General features: G+C 43.8%; 1 protein-coding gene across 3 annotated transcripts in view; it reads left to right on the top strand.

Moving 5' to 3' along the window:
- Positions 1 to 17760, top strand: part of ALDH7A1 (aldehyde dehydrogenase 7 family member A1) — a 45843-nt gene that overhangs the window by 4646 nt on the left and 23437 nt on the right. For all 3 annotated transcript variants that reach the window (XM_066274230.1, XM_066274231.1, XM_066274229.1), the window contains exons 4-9: positions 3007 to 3087; positions 3391 to 3514; positions 7976 to 8108; positions 9742 to 9786; positions 13123 to 13200; positions 14797 to 14894. In XM_066274230.1, the coding sequence (XP_066130327.1) occupies positions 3007 to 3087; positions 3391 to 3514; positions 7976 to 8108; positions 9742 to 9786; positions 13123 to 13200; positions 14797 to 14894 (559 nt within the window). The remainder of the gene's footprint in view (positions 1 to 3006; positions 3088 to 3390; positions 3515 to 7975; positions 8109 to 9741; positions 9787 to 13122; positions 13201 to 14796; positions 14895 to 17760) is intronic.

Raw genomic sequence — 17760 nt, 5'->3', positions numbered from 1 at the left:
TCTCTTCCTGATAGAGGCCCCTTTTCTAAGTTTTTTAGGAAGCTAAGGGGGAGGTAAAGGCTTTTCCTGAGTCTACTGGGTCTTGAGTGCCTTCAGCACAAAGTAATCTGCATGAGAAAGGGGCACATTCTGTGGTGACTTGTTCTGAGCGCCCTCAGCAGGAAGATGAGCAGAAAACGCAGACTTCTCTCCCCTCTTCCCCATCACTCTTAGCAAGTTTATTCACATCTTGCATTAGTGTGCTACATTTCTTAAAAATTGGTGAGCCAGTATTGCTACATTATTAATAAATATATAAAGCCTGTCATTTATACTAGGATTTCACTCTTTGTATACACTGTTTTGAATGGCAGTGAAACATTTGACCAGAAACTTCTATTATGTGTATGTACTTACTCAGGGTAAATACAGTGGTGTTTGAGAAAAGAGTTAGTGTGAAATCAGGGACTTTTTTCCCCCTGAACTGGCCTGTCTTTAATATTGGTCTGTGCTTTGTCGTTTTCACGTTCAGGATCGCATTGGGCCGTCTGCTCTGACTCCTCAATGCCAGACTCTGCCTGTGCCCTACTCGCTTTCTCATACTTCTCAGACCTACCATAGAGTGGGGGCTGCTAAGCATGAACGGGTTGCTGTTCTGGACGATGGTAGAGTCAGTTGGGGATCCACTTGTTAGAATTTGAGTTAAGCAATTGAGTTCAAAGTTTAGGAAAGAGACAGACTTTCCCAACTGTGCTTCTGAGGCTTCTGTCAATGGGGGCAGTGACTTAGAGGTTGCTGGGACCTCAAACAAGAACAGACCAGAGCCCGATCCCTTTCTGGTCTATGCACGTTCTCTCTTGGGTCCTCACGCATGTGGACCCCCTAGTTGGCCATGATCCCTATGACTGGCCTTGCCAGTTTTTTGTAGTTCATTTTCAAAGGGCACGTTTTTCTTGAAGGGAAAAAGAACGAAATATAAAAATATTGAAGGCCTGACCTGTGGTGGCACAGAGGTTAAAGCCTCGACCTGGAACACTGAGATCCCTGGTTCGAAACCCCAGGGATAGCCTGGTCAAGGCACATATGGGAGTTGATGCTTCCAGCTCCTCCCTCCCTTGTCTCTATCTCTCTCTTCAGTCGCTAAAATAAATAAAAAATTTAAAAATCTTAAAAAAACATAGTCTGAATACCCTGGCTAAATAGCTCAGTTGGTTAAGAGTGTTGTTCTGAAGCACAGAGGTTGCCGGTTTGACCAGGGCACATACAGAAACAGATTGATGTTCCTGTCTTCCTCCCTCTCCCTCTCACTGCCTCTCTCACTAAAATCAATAAAAAAAAATAGTCTGACCAGTGGGTAAGGTGTTAAGGTGTTGACCTGGAATGCTGAGGTCTCTGGTTTGAGACTCTAGGCTCGCCCAGTCAAGGCTCATGAGACAGGCAACAGCAAGTTGATGCTTCCCACTCCCCCCTAGCCTTTCTCTCTTTCTCCTCTCTCTAAAATCAATAAATAAAATCTTAAAAAAAAAAAAAGATAAAGCAGACTATCTTATTTTTGTCCTTAAAAACTGTTAGAGACTTCCTACTGCACTTAGGTAAGATTTTTTTTTTTTTAGATTTTATTTATTCATTTTTAGAGAGCAGGAGAGAGAGAGAGAGAGAGAGAGAGAAAGGGGAGGAGCAGGAAGCATCAACTCCCATATGTGCCTTGACCAAAGAGAGAGAGAGAGAGAGAGAGAGAGAGAGAAGGGGGAGGAGCAGGAAGCATCAACTTCCATATGTGCCTTGACCAGGCAAGCCCGGGGTTTCAAACCCGAGACCTCAGTGTTCCAGGTCAATGCTTTATCCATTGCGTCATCACAAGTCAGGCAAGATTCTAAGATTCTGACTCCTTAAAAATTTCTAGCTTTAGGTCCTCGCTCCCACCCTCCCGGGAAGAATATTCCTGTGGCCGACTTTTCCCATTCTTTGGAGTTCAGCTTAAATCTCACCTTCTTAGATTTTTCCTGACAACCTTTTAAATTAAAAAAACTTACCTAATATCCTCAAAACCGCTGCTTTCTCTATCTCAGCACCCTGTTTATTTCCTTGAACTTTTAATAGGCCTTTTGGCAATTTGTAATTATTTATAGCCTCCCACTAGATATTAATTAGCTCCATAAATACCTCACTTCTTATTTTAGTCCCAGTGCTATTATTGCTCCTGTCACATAATAGGTGTTCAGAAAATACTTGGTGAGTGAATAATATGATTTGAGTGGATTATGGAATACCGGTTTATAAGGAAGTTGCATTGAGGGTTCAGGCATGCATACAGTTTAACCCATAAAAACTCATCGCCAGGAATCATAAAAGCCTATAGGATTTAGGAATTTTAAGCTTTCTGGAGTCATCCCAGAGATTGTGTTCAGATCTGACTCTCTCTTCTTGGCACAGTCCCTTGCTCTTTGTGAACCTATTGTCTATTTTCTGGGCTGTTGGTCTTGGGGCCGCCCTCTCACCATCTGGGTCTGATCAAAAAGTCACCTGCTTGTAGTTTGCTCTCTCACATCACATTTATGTAATACTGTGTTAGGGACATGAGTTTGTACTTTGAATCAGATGCTAAAATTCCATTCTTTTTTTTTTTTTTGTATTTTTCTGAAGCTGGAAACGGGGAGAGACAGTCAGACAGACTCCCGCATGCGCCCGACTGGGATCCACCCGGCACGCCCACCAGGGGCGAAGCTCTGCCCACCAGGGGCGATGCTCTGCCCCTCCAGGGCGTCGCTCTGTTGGGACCAGAGCCACTCTAGCTCCTGGGGCAGAGGCCAAGGAGCCATCCCCAGCGCCCGGGCCATCTTTGCTCCAATGGAGCTTTGGCTGCAGGAGGGGAAGAGAGAGACAGAGAGGAAGGGGGGGGTGGAGAAGCAAATGGGCGCTTCTCCTATGTGCCCTGGCTGGGAATCGAACCCCGGTCTCCTGCACGCCAGGCCGACGCTCTACCGCTGAGCCAACCGGCCAGGGCCTAAAATTCCATTCTTTTCTTAGATTCCTGCTCCGAAGCGAGGAGAAGTAGTGAGACAGATTGGTGATGCCTTGCGGGAGAAGATTCAAGTACTGGGAAGCTTGGTAAAGTATTTCTGTAGTAAAAATATCCTTTAAAGGGAAATAAGGCTATCACACATTTCTGTATGTGAGATCATAATGTTTAAGAAAGCAGTCTGTGTATTGTAAAAGTCTCTCCTCAAAAGGAAAGATGAAAAAGATGGACAGGAAAAAGTGAAAAAATACTTCATAAAAATAACAGATTTTTCTGAAGTTTATTGTCACAAGACAGACACAAAGTATGTTTTGCATTCTCCCTTTTGTCATTTTAATGTTTAAAGAATGAATTCTGTTGGAAAAATACAACTTGGCTTTTTGTATTTTTAGGTGTCTTTGGAGATGGGGAAAATCTTAGTAGAAGGTGTGGGAGAAGTTCAGGAGTATGTGGATATTTGTGATTATGCTGTTGGTTTATCACGGATGATCGGGGGACCCATCCTGCCTTCTGAAAGTAAGCAATGATGTTGCTTAAGCTGAGTTTTGTGCTCTGACACAGAGAGCTCCAAAAAATGCCCTGGCTGTGAACAATTTGCAAAAGAGGAATTATAAGTAACATATAAATGAATGAGAATATTTTTAATCTTTCTACTTAGAAATGCAAATTGAAACAGGTGAAAAGATCAGATCAGGACACTTAATTTTTTTTTTTTAAGATAAAAGTCAATGGTGGTGAGTCTGTGGGTTAGCCAGGTTCTTTTTTTTTTTTTTTTTTTTTAATTTTTCTGAAGTGAGAAGCAGAGACAGACTGGGATCCACCCATCCAGCTCACTAGGGGACATTGCTCCGTTGCAACTGGAGTCATTCTAGCGCCTGAGGTGGAGGCCATGCAGCCATCCTCAGTGCCTGGGGGCCAACTTTGCTCCAATGGAGCCTTGGCTGCTGGAGGGGAAGAGAGAGACAGAGAAGAAAGAGAGGGGGAGGGGTGGAGAAGCAGATGGGCACTTCTCCTGTGTGCCCTGGCCGGGAATCGAACCTGGGACTTCCACACGCTGGGCCAACGCTCTACCACTGAGCCAACTGGCCAGGGCCTGAGCCAGATTCTTTTATGGGGACTGGTGGTAAGAATTGCCAATCCATCTGGAAAACAATTTGGAAATAATCCAAAGAATCAGTTTCAAGAATCTAATTTAAGTAAATAATCTGAAATGTGACAAGGTTTATGTGTAAAGATGTTCATTATGGTATCAATAGGGAACATTAAAAATGACCTAAGTGTCCTATGGCAAAGGTTGAGCTAATTTTGGCAGTCTGTTAGCAGGTAATAAAAATCCTATTTACGAATTTGCCTTCTTCCAGTCTCACACTGTTTTGGGAAGGTTGTATTTACTTATTTTTAAATTATTGGTATTATTTTAAAAAGATTTTGTTCATTGATTTTTAGAGCGAGGAGAGAGGGAGAAATGCAGGGGAGGGGGGAAGTGAGAGGTATCAACTCATAGTTGCTTCACTTTAGTTGTTCATTGATTGCTTGTCGTATGTGCCTTGACTGGGCAAGCTCAGGGTTTCAAATCAGGCCTCAGCATTCCAGGTCGTTGCCTTATCTACTGTGCCACCATAGGTCAGGCTATAATTATTTTAATGTTATTTTTTTAAGGAGATGATAAACTCAGATCACAAAAATATAAAGAAATAAAAGAATAAAGGATGAAAAGTATTCCCCCTGGATACTCCATAGTATTCCTATAGAAGTAGTCAGTGTTTCTGGTTTCTTGTATATCTTTTTAGAGCTTTTATTCACTTATAGGCAAGTATGTGTCTTTGGGAAACAGCATTAGCAAACTATATATTCTGTTCTATACATTTTCCTACTTAATGGGTCTTGGAAATTGTTTCCTATTATTCCATTAAGGTGCTTCCTTCATTTTTCTTTTTTGAATGACTGTTTATTTGCTGTTAAGATACTAGACGTAACCAGTTCCTAAAAATGATGAATGTTTTCAATCTTCTGCTGTTATACTATGCTGCAAGGACCAACCTTGTAACAGGTTTCAGTGATGAGGATAAGGGCTTATGTCATTTGTAATGTTTGCAGTTTTAATAGTGTGGCTGCGTTGAAGACAGAAGGGCTGGAAGTCTGCCAGAGTGGTAACAGTGGTTATCCCAGGATGGCAGAATTATTGATGGTTTTTATTGTTGTCTTTCTTTTTTTTTCTTTTTTTTTAATGAGAGAGAGAGAGACAGACAGTGACAGGAAGGGAGAGAGATGAGAAGCATCAACTTCACACGAGGGTGAGGGGACTCCAGCCGAGCCAGTGACTCCTTGCTCAAGCCAGCGACCTCGTGGTCATGTCTGTGATCCCACGCTCAAGTCAGTGACCCCACACTCAAGCTAGTGCTCAAGCTAGTGACCTCGTGGTCATGTCTGTGACCCCACGCTCAAGTCAGTGACCCCACACTCAAGCTAGTACTCAAGCCAGCGACCTCGTGGTCATGTCTATGATCCCACGCTCAAGTCAGTGACCCCACACTCAAGCTAGTGACCTCGTGGTCATGTCTATGATCCCACGCTCAAGTCAGTGACCCCACACTCAAGCTAGAACTCAAGCTAGTGACCTCGGGGTTTCAAAACTGGGTCCTCAGCATCCCAGATCGATGCTCTATCCACTGTACCACCACCTGGTCAGGCTGTTCTCTTTCTATTTTTCAGTATTTTGCAAAATTTCTTTTCTTTATGTTTTTTAAAAAGATTTATTCATTTTAGAGGGGAGGGAGAGGAAGAGAGAAGGAGGGAAGAGAAGGAAGCATCGGCTCCTCCCATGTGTTTTGAACTGGCGACCTCAGTGTTCCGGATGGATGCTTTCTTTATCCACTGCTCCACCACAGGCCAGGCTTTTTTTTTTATTTTTTATTTTTTTTAATTTTATTTATTGATTTTTAGAGAGAAGAGAGAGACAGAGAAAGAGTAGGGGGAAGAACGGGAAGCATCAACTCATAGTAGTTGCTTCCCATAGATGCCTTGATCAGGCACGGCCAGGGTTTTTTTGGGGGGTTTTTTTGGTGACAGAGAGAGAGACAGGGACAGACAGACAGGAAGGGAGACAGATGAGAAGCGTCAATTCTTCATTCTGGCACCTTAGTTGTTCATTGATTGCTTTCTCATATGTGCCTTGACTAGGGGGCTCCAGCCAAGCCAGTAACTCCTTGCTCAAGCCAGCGACCTTGGGCTTCAAGCCAGTGACCTTTGGGATCAAGCCAGTGACCATGGGGTCATGTCTGTATTCCCATGCTCAAGCTGATGAGCCCGCACTCAAGCTGGATGAGCCCGTGCTCAAGCCAGCAATGTCAGAGTTTTGAACCTGGGTCATTAGCGTCCAGGACGATGCTTTATCTAGTCAGGCTTTTTTTTTTTTTTTTTTTTTTAAGAGTAGATCATTCATCTAGCAGAAACTTAGGGGTAACTTTGACCTCATTAATGCAATTAATCCTTATTGAGTGTCTACCACGTGCCAGGTCATCTAAACAGGTGATACTTGATCAATAAGGCATAGTCCTTGTGTTCAGTGAATTTATAAGCCTATAGGTTTCTTACAGTTAAGAGTGAGAGGCAAGTGGGAGGTAAGTACAGGGATAATTACAATAGAACATGGTAAGTACTGGGGTGGGGTGGAGGGTAGGATAATGAGCCCCTCAGCTAGCCAGAGAAAGTAATTCAAGTTAACGCCTCAAGCAGAGAGAGGTGGAGTGTTGGGGCAAGCATTAATTTAAATAGGGGGAAAACGTGAAAGCTTGGGATGGGAGGATGTGGCTTATTTGGGGAACTGTTGTTTTAGACCAGCCGGAGGGCACAGAGGAGGGGAGAGGTGGCGTGGACAGGCAGTGGGAAAAGACTTCGCCTGATGGGGAGTTTGGGCTTGACTGCAGGCAGCTGCAGTAGTGACCCAGACACCGAAGGGTTTGCAGCAAAGGAGTGATGTTATCAGAGTGGCCCTGGTCCCCTGAGGAGGATAAAGCGGGGAGGACAGGGAGGGAGGAGGCAGGCCCTGCCGGGGAGGAGCCATGCCAGCACACCGTGTGAAGGGCGATGAGGCGGCCCAGACTAAAGCAGGGTCTGGCAGTGGGTGCAGCAATGGCGGCTTCCCTGCTCCCAGCCAGCGAGGTGAGCGGGCTCAGAAAGATGGCTGCCGGGAGCACCGCCTGGCCAGTGCTCTCTGCTTTTCACCAGGGTTTGTGAGCCATCATCGCTCCTTGCTTTGGTTCTTCGCTGCTCTGATTGCCCTTGAGTAATAAAATAATCAGACTTCCTATGAGGATCAGAGGCATAGTGACTATCATTACGGTTTTTAAGGTAGTGTAGTAATAACAGCTTTTGTAGTGTACTAATTAATATACCTGTATCCCGCCACTATCTAAAGTGAGCCACTACAAGGCATCTGGAATCCCCACGTGGTCCTGTGTACGTTTTTTTCTGAATATGAAAGATTTCAGACTTTGTTCTTATTCACTTGATCTGCATTATTTTTTTATTTTTATTTTTTCATTTTTCTGAAGCTGGAAACAGGGAGAGACAGTCAGACAGACTCCCGCATGCGCCCGACCGGGATCCACCCGGCACGCCCACCAGGGGCGACGCTCTGCCCACCAGGGGCGACGCTCTGCCCATCCTGGGCGTCGCCATGTTGCGACCAGAGCCACTCCAGCGCCTGAGGCAGAGGCCACAGAGCCATCCCCAGCGCCCGGGCCACCCTTGCTCCAATGGAGCCTTGGCTGTGGGAGGGGAAGAGAGAGACAGAGAGGAAAGCGCGGCGGAGGGGTGGAGAAGCAAATGGGCGCTTCTCCTGTGTGCCCTGGCCGGGAATCGAACCCGGGTCCTCCGCACGCTAGGCCGACGCTCTACTGCTAAGCCAACCGGCCAGGGCTTGATCTGCATTAAACGAACGTGCTTAGGCGGCTCCTCACCTTTCCCTGTTCTCAGGACCCGGCCACGCGCTGATTGAACAGTGGAATCCTGTAGGCCTGGTTGGAATCATCACTGCGTTCAACTTCCCCGTGGCGGTATATGGCTGGAACAACGCCATCGCCATGATCTGTGGGAATGTGTGCCTTTGGTAAGACCTGTTCACTTTCTTATACAGTAAGACGATGATAAAAGTAGCCATTGTTGGATACTAGCAAAAGTATTTCAAATGTATTGAGATGTTTTCTTATTACCTTATTCTTTCTACAACATATTAAGTCACGTCTGCTACATGTAAAACACTGACTTGGAATTATTACCTATTTTACCATTGGTAAAGTTTATTTTTTTGACACAGCCTTGTCTTTCCAGTTGTTTCCATCCCAAGTGTGTGTACTGTAATTAAATTCTGACACCAACTTCCTGGATTTAGTGTCCGGCTCCTCATGGTTAAAGGCTCAGTGCTCCACAAGACTGGCTCTACCTCAGATGCAAACTGCAAGTACCCCCAGGTCCTCAGGGCATCTGCAGGTCTGCCAGCCAGCTACAAATTTGGAGGTTCCTATGAACCCTCTGTTTCAATAACTTATTAGAGTGACCTCTCAGGACGGAAGAAAGCACAATGCTTAACAATCATAGTTTGATTATGAGGATGCACATGGGGTGAGGTCTCGCAGGGTCCCAGATGCAGAGCTCCCATGCCCTTTCCCAGTGAGTGAAGGTGGGGCATGCTGCCCTCCCAGCAGAGAGGCTCCACTGAGCTCTGGTGTCCAGAGTTTTTTATGGGGGATACATGCCACAGGCATTATTGATTAAATCACAGGACATGTGGTTAAACTCAGTCTTGATTCCTCCTCCCTTCCCTGTGGTGGGTCTTTCTGGTGACCAGCAACCAACCTCTGTCTTGAAGCAAATGGACCCTACAAGTCACCTTGTTAGCACTTAGAATTCCAAGGTGTTTTGATGCTCTGTGCCAGAAACAAAGAACAAATAATCTTTATTATACTATACTCCCCAAACAGAAAAGTAAGTAAACAAGTAGGAGGAAAAAAAGAGAACTTGTGATAAATCACAACGTTGTTTTAAAGTTTGACTCTTTTTTTTTTCTTGAATAAAAATTTGATAGTGAACTCCCAAGTGACTCTGAGGCACTTGGCCGGTGTTCACACTGATGCATTAAATTTTATAGTTTATAAAATATTCGGTAGTAAAAGTTAAATGGGAAAATGTCAGTGCCTTATACATGACAGAAACCATTGACTGTTTTTAGCTTTCGTGCTCAGAGGAAGAATTTAGGTCAGCAAAGCCACGAGACTTGTCTTTGTCCATTTTGCATCTTACCACTAGTGATATACTGATCTGAGGGTAGTCTATTGGATGTACTCAGACTGTCACAAATGAGCAAGGTGTGGGTGGGAGGATTAATGGTTTGGTACCATGTTACCAAAGGGACCCATGCTTTCTTGCAGCTCTGAGCTTTCTAAGAAAAATTCACATGGATTTCCTTTCACTCGGTTCCCATAATTGGCAGAGATTAATGTAACGGTTCCCACGATCAGCGCAAGAAGGTTCAAAATTGCTTTTCGCCATTTTTATACTTATGAAAGTTTTGTGTTCTGTTAGGTCCCAGAGAAACCAAGCTGAAGGATAGATTCCTGTTTCAGATATTAGGCTCAGTTGTCTCATTAGAAGTTTTTCTCACAGACTTTTGCTTCTGCTTGATAATAAAAGATATTTATGATTTTCACCAAATTAACTTGCTCTTTTTTTTTAACCCTTTTAAGGAAAGGTGCTCCAACAACTTCCCTCATTAGTGTCGCTGTCACAAAGTGAGTATGTGTGGCTTTTTCCTGAGTATGGAATATTCTCAAAAGGGTGATAGATAGGCACTCTGTGTGTGTGTGTGTGTGAGAGAGAGAGAGAGAGACAGAGAGACAGAGATAGACAGGAAGGGAGAGAGATGAGAAGTATTAACTCGTAGTTGTGGTGCTCTAGTTGTTCATTGATTGATTCACCTAAGTGCCTTGACTGGGGGGCTCCAGCTGAACCAGTGACCTCGGACTTCACGCCAGCAACCATGGGGTCATGTCAATGATCCCACACTCAAGCTGGCGACCCTGCACTCAAGCTGGTGAGCCTGCACTCAGGGTTTTGAACCTAGGGCCTCAGAGTCCCAGGTTGACAATATCCACTATGCCCCCACCACTCAAGCAATAGGCACTGAATTTAAAAAAAAAATTTTTTTTATTCATTTTTAGAGAGGAGAGAGAGAGGGAGAGAGAGAGGGAGAGAGGGAGAGAGAGGAGAGAGAGAGAAGGGGGGAGGAGCTAGAAGCATCAACTCCCATATGTGCCTTGACCAGGCAAGCCCAGGGTTTCGAACCGGCGACCTCAGCATTTCCAGGTCGACACTTTATCCACTGCGCCACCACAGGTCAGGCCTTTTTTAAAATTTTTTAATTTTTAGGACTTTATTCATTTTAGAGAGGGGAGAGACAGAGAGAGAGAAGGGAAGGAACAGGAAGCATCAGCTTCCATTTGTGCCTTGACCAGGCAAGCCCAGGGTTTCAAACTGGTGACCTCAGCATCCCAGGTCAATGCTTTATTCACTACACCACCACAGGTCAGGCTGAATTTTTAATGTAATGTAAGTGTCATATTTAAGTATGGGATTTGAATAATCTCTTTTTGGTTGTGATAACATTTTTATATTATTTTGCAGTTCATAGAGCTCTTTTATAGCCACATCCTTTAATTCTTTGGAAACATGACAGATATTGATTTATGTGTTGAACTTGAACTCTTATAAACATTATTGTCACTTGCAAAATAAAAGCAAATCAGCGAAGAGAAATTTTCTTGCAGTTTAGGGGCTATAATTTATAACTATTCAACATGTTAATGGTTTTGAGTTCTACCTAGCTAATTCTTTTTTTTTTTTTTTTGCTAATTCTTTTATTGCTTTTGTTTAATAGACTGTTAGCAGAACAGAAAGAAATGCTTACTATATTATTCCACAGATTCTTTCTCACATCATCTAAAGTGTGTTTTATCTTTTGATTAAAAAAATTGTTTTCTCATATTTGAAAACTCGACAACTCTGATCACATCATAAAATCATTGTTACTGATTTGTCATTCCAGAGTTTAGAAATCATCAACAAGAGTGGGCTTTCGCATGCGGGGGTATAGTGCATCCTTCATGCTTGATTAATTTCACAGTCTGCATTCTCTGAGTTAAGAGCTGTTGTGGAGAGCTGGCGGCAGAATCTCTATGTGAGAGGGCCTGTAGTATTGGAAGATCACTTAGGAATACTGGCTTAGGAATTGAAAAGTGGGCTCTAAAAGAGAGAATAGTCTTTACTTGAAAGAAATGTGTGATAATTGAGAAAAGTATATCCTTCAAGGTAGGGATGTTCAAGGTAATACTACATAGAGCCTGACCTGTGGTGGCACAGTGGATGAAGAGTTGACCTAGAATGCTGAGGTCGCTGGTTCGAACCCTGGGCTTGCCCAGTTAAGGCAAATACAGGAAGCAACTACTGCCAGTTGATGCTTTCCTCTCCTCCTCCCATTCTTCTTCTCTCTTTCCTCTCTCTAAAATCAATAAAGAAAATCTTAAAAAAATATATTACATAGAACTCTGATATAGAAAACAGAAAAATGATGAGATTTCCAAGGGAATTTTTTTTTATTAAAAATAACTTAAAACAGCTAACATGATCATAGTGGACTGACTTGCCAGTTTAAACAACTGGTTTAAAACACTATCAATTGATATTAGTTTCAGATGTTTTAAGTTATTGTTGCTTTGAGCTGTTTTATACTTATGTGCTTTAGACATTTTGAAGGTTTGAAATGTTCACATAGGAACATGGTTGACATTTTAGGTAATTGAGAATGTTACTTTATTTTGTAATGGAAGGCAGTAAGTAAAATGATGCTGAATTTGGCCATAATTAAGCAAGGGTGCTGCTGTATCCAATAGGAGTTCTTAATGCAGCTCAACGCTCAGACTCAGAAGATGAACACAGGCCACATGGTACTTCTCCATGCGGAAGGTTATACTAGTTGGCCAGGGGGATAGCATTAGGTATTTCTCTTCAGTTGGTGTCTTTATAGCAGTTTGCACAGGGGTAAGAGATGGGATCTGCAATGCACACAAGTGGGGGTAGCCCCGACTTGATAGCCTAATGCCGCACAGGAGCCAGAATGCCTTGTGACAATTCTGTTGGCAGGGCTTTCAGCTGCCCGTCAGGGTCCTGCAGTGGTGAGAGTCACTGCACTCTGGGAAGGCCAAACTGTATGAGGTTCCTGTTTATCATTTTCAGGTGGTGGTCCTAGTCCAGATGTGGTTGGCCAGTCAGGGGTCTTCCTTTTTTTTTTTTTTTTTTTTTTTTTTTTTTGTATTTTCCTGAATTGAGAAGTGGGGGTAGTGGGGTGGCAGAAAGAGTCCCGCATGCGCCCGACCAGGACCCACCCCACAAGCCCACTATGATGCAACCAGAGCCATTCTAGTGCCTGAGGCAGAGGCCACGGAGCCGTCCTCAGCGCCCGGGCCATCTTTGCTCCAGTGGAGCCTTGGCTGTGGGAGGGGAAGAGAGAGACAGAGAGGAAGGAGAGGGGGCGGGGTGGAGAAGCAGATGGGCGCTTCTGTGCCCTGGCCAGGAATCGAACCCGGGACTTCCACATGCTGGGCCGACGCTCTACCACTGAGCCAAGCAGCCAGGGCCTATTTCAAGGTTTTTTTTTTTATGATTTCTTGTTTTATTTTTTTATTTTCATTTTAATGGATTTGTAGTGAGAAACAAAAAAATAAAAAAAGGCCCTGTGATCAGTCAGATACATCTTCATAGTTTGGCAGAAACTACTTGAAAACAAGGATCACTTGAATTACATGACCAATGCTTTACGTCTTTTATTTATTTTGTGATGTTTTTTTTAAAAACAATTTCCTTTTAAGATTCTATTAGTGAAAAAAAAGTTTTGTTTTCATGTGTTTGAAAACCTTATTTCTGTTATGTGAGGACAAATCCAGGTCTGGATGTTTGAGGGGAGGGAGACAGAGTTAAGACAGAAAGGTTAGGTGGCTGGAAGTTATTCCTAGTTTTTCAAAACCCTAAGAAATGGACTTGCCCCCTTAGTAGTAATTGCTTTTTCTTTCTAGGATAATAGCCAAGGTTCTGGAGGACAACAAGCTGCCTGGTGCGATTTGTTCCTTGACTTGCAGTGGAGCAGACATCGGGTAGGTCAGTAGATGGAGAACAGCTTTCTGCTGAAGGACCCCAGGCTGATCAACTAGAAGCAGCCTTACTGGAATAACTAAGCCCAGCGCAGCTGAAGTGAGAATGGTGTTTTGGAATTATCAATATTATTATGGAACCCAACTTTTTTTTTTTTTTTTTTTACCATAGTATGCTACTTTTACTGGTGATCTCAAAAAATGAGCTATAAGTTGCTCCTTTTTTATTTTAAATAAATGAAAAGTATTCATAGTGTAGTATCTAACTCCAATGAGTATTCTATCCTTTGACCAACTCCGTTCTTGCCCTCTGGGCATCCAGTCCTTGGCTTTGGCCGTAGAGTAGCTCGGGTAATCGCATTAGTGTGAAGTTGTGCGTCACGGAGCCGCTGCCTTGGGTAGCTGTGCTCATGTTTGCTGGGCTGAACCTGGGGAACTGTCCGTGCCCTATATTAGATGCTGTGACTGCTCTGTGCACCAAGCCCTTTGACGTACTAAACTGAGCAAAAAGGTTCAAATTGATAGTGTGGTCTGCATTCCTTAGAAACAACCGGAAATCGTAGCACAGCCTTTATCAGTCATCTTCCATGAGGGATACTTAGGATGTTTCCCTACAGCCCTTAGATTTTTAATTTTTGTTGTTGTTGTTGTTAGTGAAAGAGACAGAGAGGGACAGACAGATAGGGACAGACAGACAGGAAAGGAGAGAGATGAGAAGCATCATTTTTTTTGTTGCAGCATCGTAGTCATTCATTGATTGCTTGCTTTTTTTTTTTTTTTTCCATTTTTCTGAAGCTGGAAACAGGGAGAGACAGTCAGACAGACTCCCGCATGCGCCCGACCGGGATCCACCCGGCACGCCCACCAGGGGCGACGCTCTGCCCACCAGGGGGCGATGCTCTGCCCATCCTGGGCGTCGCCATATTGCGACCAGAGCCACTCTAGCGCCTGAGGCAGAGGCCACAGAGCCATCCCCAGCGCCCGGGCCATCTTTGCTCCAATGGAGCCTTGGCTGCGGGAGGGGAAGAGAGAGACAGAGAGGAAAGCGCGGCGGAGGGGTGGAGAAGCAAATGGGCGCTTCTCCTGTGTGCCCTGGCCGGGAATCGAACCCGGGTCCTCCGCACGCTAGGCCGACGCTCTCCCGCTGAGCCAACCGGCCAGGGCCTTTGATTGCTTTCTTGTATGTGCCTTGACCAGGGCGAGGGGGGTTGTCTAGCTGAGCCAGTGATCCCTTGCTTAAGCCAGCGACCATGGGCTCAAGCCAGCAACCATGGGGTAGTTTAAAAATCCTCAAAATAACCGGGCTGCTCATCAGTGAAATGCTAAGGTCACGTTGTACAGTCACCCACTCAGTACAGGAAGAACTTTCTTCCTTAACAGTGTCCTCAAGGTGATTTCTGTTTATAGAGAGCTCACAGAAGAGGTTACTTTTTCTGTTATTTGGTTCTACCTGTGAAAATCTAGTTCATTGTCATGAAGACCTCCCCTTGCTCTCTTATAACAGACTGCCTTTCCAAGAGCCCGGTAGGTCAAGGTTCTCGTTAGGTGGCGCCATGGCTGGGTTTTCCTGCTTGAGTGACCTTGTCTGTTCCCCTTCAGCACAGCCATGGCCAAAGATGAGCGAGTGAACCTGCTGTCCTTCACTGGGAGCACTCAGGTGGGAAAACAGGTGGCCCTTATGGTGCAGGAGAGGTTTGGTAAGTGTTGGCTTTCTAATGAGGATTTTAATTCCTGCAGAGGTATGGATGTGAAATCTAAAAGTGGTATTTTTTATCTTGACCCTTTCCATGGAGATACCAGCCACGTTTATTTGAACATTCAAGTAAAAGAAGAGGTTGCAGTTATTAGTGAGTTCATATTAGGGCACACACAAATTTAAATAGCAAAATTTGGAAAAGGATGTCATTTTTTCTCTACATGACTATGGTAGAATCATATATATTTATCAAATTGTATCAGACTTATTTAGCAAATTTAAAAAAAAGAAAATCTGCAGTTTAAATAGGATCACTGAGTACAGGACCTACAGTGAATGGTGAATGGAAGATTCAAATCTGTCTCCTCATTTATATAAACATAGCTTTGTGTGCTCTACTTTATGACTGATTAAAGAGGTTTTTAAGGATAATATTAACTGTCAGTTTTGGGCAATTATGAATTTAGATTTTAACAAGGAGAGACTTGACTAGGTAATCTGCCAGCCCTGTTGCTTTTTTGGGCATTGCTTTTAAAAAGCATGTGTACAGAAAACTGTTGGACTAATCAACAAGGTCAGCAAGGATAGAAGATCAATAAAAACAATTACATTTTTATACATTAACAATGAACAACATGAAAATGAATTCCACAGAAAAAATTCATTTAATTGCATGGCATCAAGAAGAATAAAATAGGCCTGACCTGTGGTGGCGCAGTGGATAAAGCGTCGACCTGGAAATGCTGAGGTCGCGGGTTCAAAACCCTGGGCTTGCCTGGTCAAGGTACATATGGGAGTTGATGCTTCCAGCTCCTCCCTCTCTCTCTCTCTCTCTCTCTCTCTGTCTCTCCCTCTCCTCTCTAAAATGAATAAAAAATAAAAAAAAATAAATTAAAAAAAAAGAAGAATAAAATACTTAGGGGTATATTCAGCAAAAGCTGTGCAAGCTTTTCAGACGGAGTACCATGAAGCACTGTTAATTAAAGACCTAAGTAAAAGTAGTCATCCCATTTTCACTTCTTGGTATTGCCCAAGTGATCAAAAGATTGAATGCAATTCTTTTCAAAATGCCAGCTGGCTTCTTTGTAGAAATGGATGAGTTGATTTGAAAATCATATGAAAATACAAAAACCCTCAATAGCCAAAATAATCTTGAAAGAGAAAAACAAAATTGGAAGACTCACACTTCTTGATTTCAAAACTTAACTACGAAACTACAGTAATCGAGACTGTGTGGTACTGGCATAAGGATAGACGAAACGATCGATGAGGAAGAATCAAGAGTTCAGAGGCCTTACGTTTATGGCCAGTTGATTTTGACAAGGGTGCCAGGACATTTCAATGAGAAAATGGTCTTTTCAATAAATGGTGCTAGGACAACTAGATATCCACATAAATATATTTATAAATATATTTAAAGTTAGATCCCTACCTCACCCAGTATGCAACAATTAAATCAAAATGCATCAAAGACCTAAATATAGGAGCTAGAACTATAAAGCTGTTAAAGGAAAACATGAATAAGTTTTTGTGACCTTGGGTTAGGCCAGGGGTCCCCAAACTTTTTACACAGGGGGCCAGTTCACTGTCCCTCAGACCATTGGAGGGCTGGAATATAAAAAAAAAACTATGAACAAATCCCCATGCACACTGCACATATCTTATTTTAAAGTAAAAAAACAAAACGGGAACAAATACAGTATTTAAAATAAAGAACAAGTAAATTTAAATCAACAAACTGACCAGTATTTCAATGGGAACTATGCTTCTCTCACTGACCACCAATGAAAGAGGTGCCCCTTCTGGAAGTGCGGCGGGGGTGGATAAATAGCCTCAGGGGACCGCTTGCGGCCCGCCGGTCGTAGTTTGGGGACCCCTGGGTTAGGCAGTGGTTCCTTAGCTGTGATGTGACACCTGCAGCACAAGCAACAAAAGAATAAAAGATAAATTGGATTTCATCAAAATTAAAAAGTTTTGTGCTTCAAAGGACACCATTAAAAAAATGGACAACCTGTAGAATTGAAGAAAACATTTGCAAATCTTACATGATAAAAGATTTATATTTAGAATATATAAAGAACTCTTTTTTTTTTTTTTTCCCCCTGAAGCTGGAAACGGGGAGAGACAGTCAGACAGACTCCCGCATGCGCCCGACCGGGATCCACCCAGCACGCCCACCAGGGGTAACGCTCTGCCCACCAGGGGGCGATGCTCTGCCCCTCTGGGGCGTCTCTCTGCCGTGACCAGAGCCACTCTAGTGCCTGGGGCAGAGGCCAAGGAGCCATCCCCAGTGCCCGGGCCATCTTTGCTCCAATGGAGCCTTGGCTGCGGGAGGGGAAGAGAGAGACAGAGAGGAAGGAGAGGGTGGGGGTGGAGAAGCAAATGGGCGCTTCTCCTATGTGCCCTGGCCGGGAATTGAACCCGGGTCCCCCGCACGCCAGGCCGACGCTGTACCGCTGAGCCAACCGGCCAGGGCTTATATAAAGAACTCTTAACGATTCAACAACGTGTAAGACAAATAGCCTGACCTGTGGTGGCGCAGTGGATAGAGCGGCAACCTGGAATGCTGAGGTCGCTGGTTTAAAACCCTGGGTTTGCCCAGTCAAGGCACATACACAAACAACCAGTGAACAACTAGAGCGAAGCAACAATGAACAGGTACTTCTCACGCCCCTCTCTTAAAATAAAAAAAATAAAATATTAAAAAAAAAAGACAAACCAATTAAAAATGAATAGGTACTTCTCAAAGAATATATACAGCTGGCCAATAAGATGCGCAGAGATGCTCAAGATCATGAATTCCACTCTTCCCACTAGCGACTTTCTTCTCCTCATCCTTCTCCCACCCCCTTCGTATTCAAAGCAGT

The sequence above is a fragment of the Saccopteryx bilineata genome, chromosome 4 (genome assembly GCF_036850765.1).
Source record: "Saccopteryx bilineata isolate mSacBil1 chromosome 4, mSacBil1_pri_phased_curated, whole genome shotgun sequence".
In the NCBI taxonomy this organism is placed as follows: domain Eukaryota; kingdom Metazoa; phylum Chordata; class Mammalia; order Chiroptera; family Emballonuridae; genus Saccopteryx; species Saccopteryx bilineata.
This window is presented reverse-complemented; position numbering and strand designations above follow the sequence as displayed.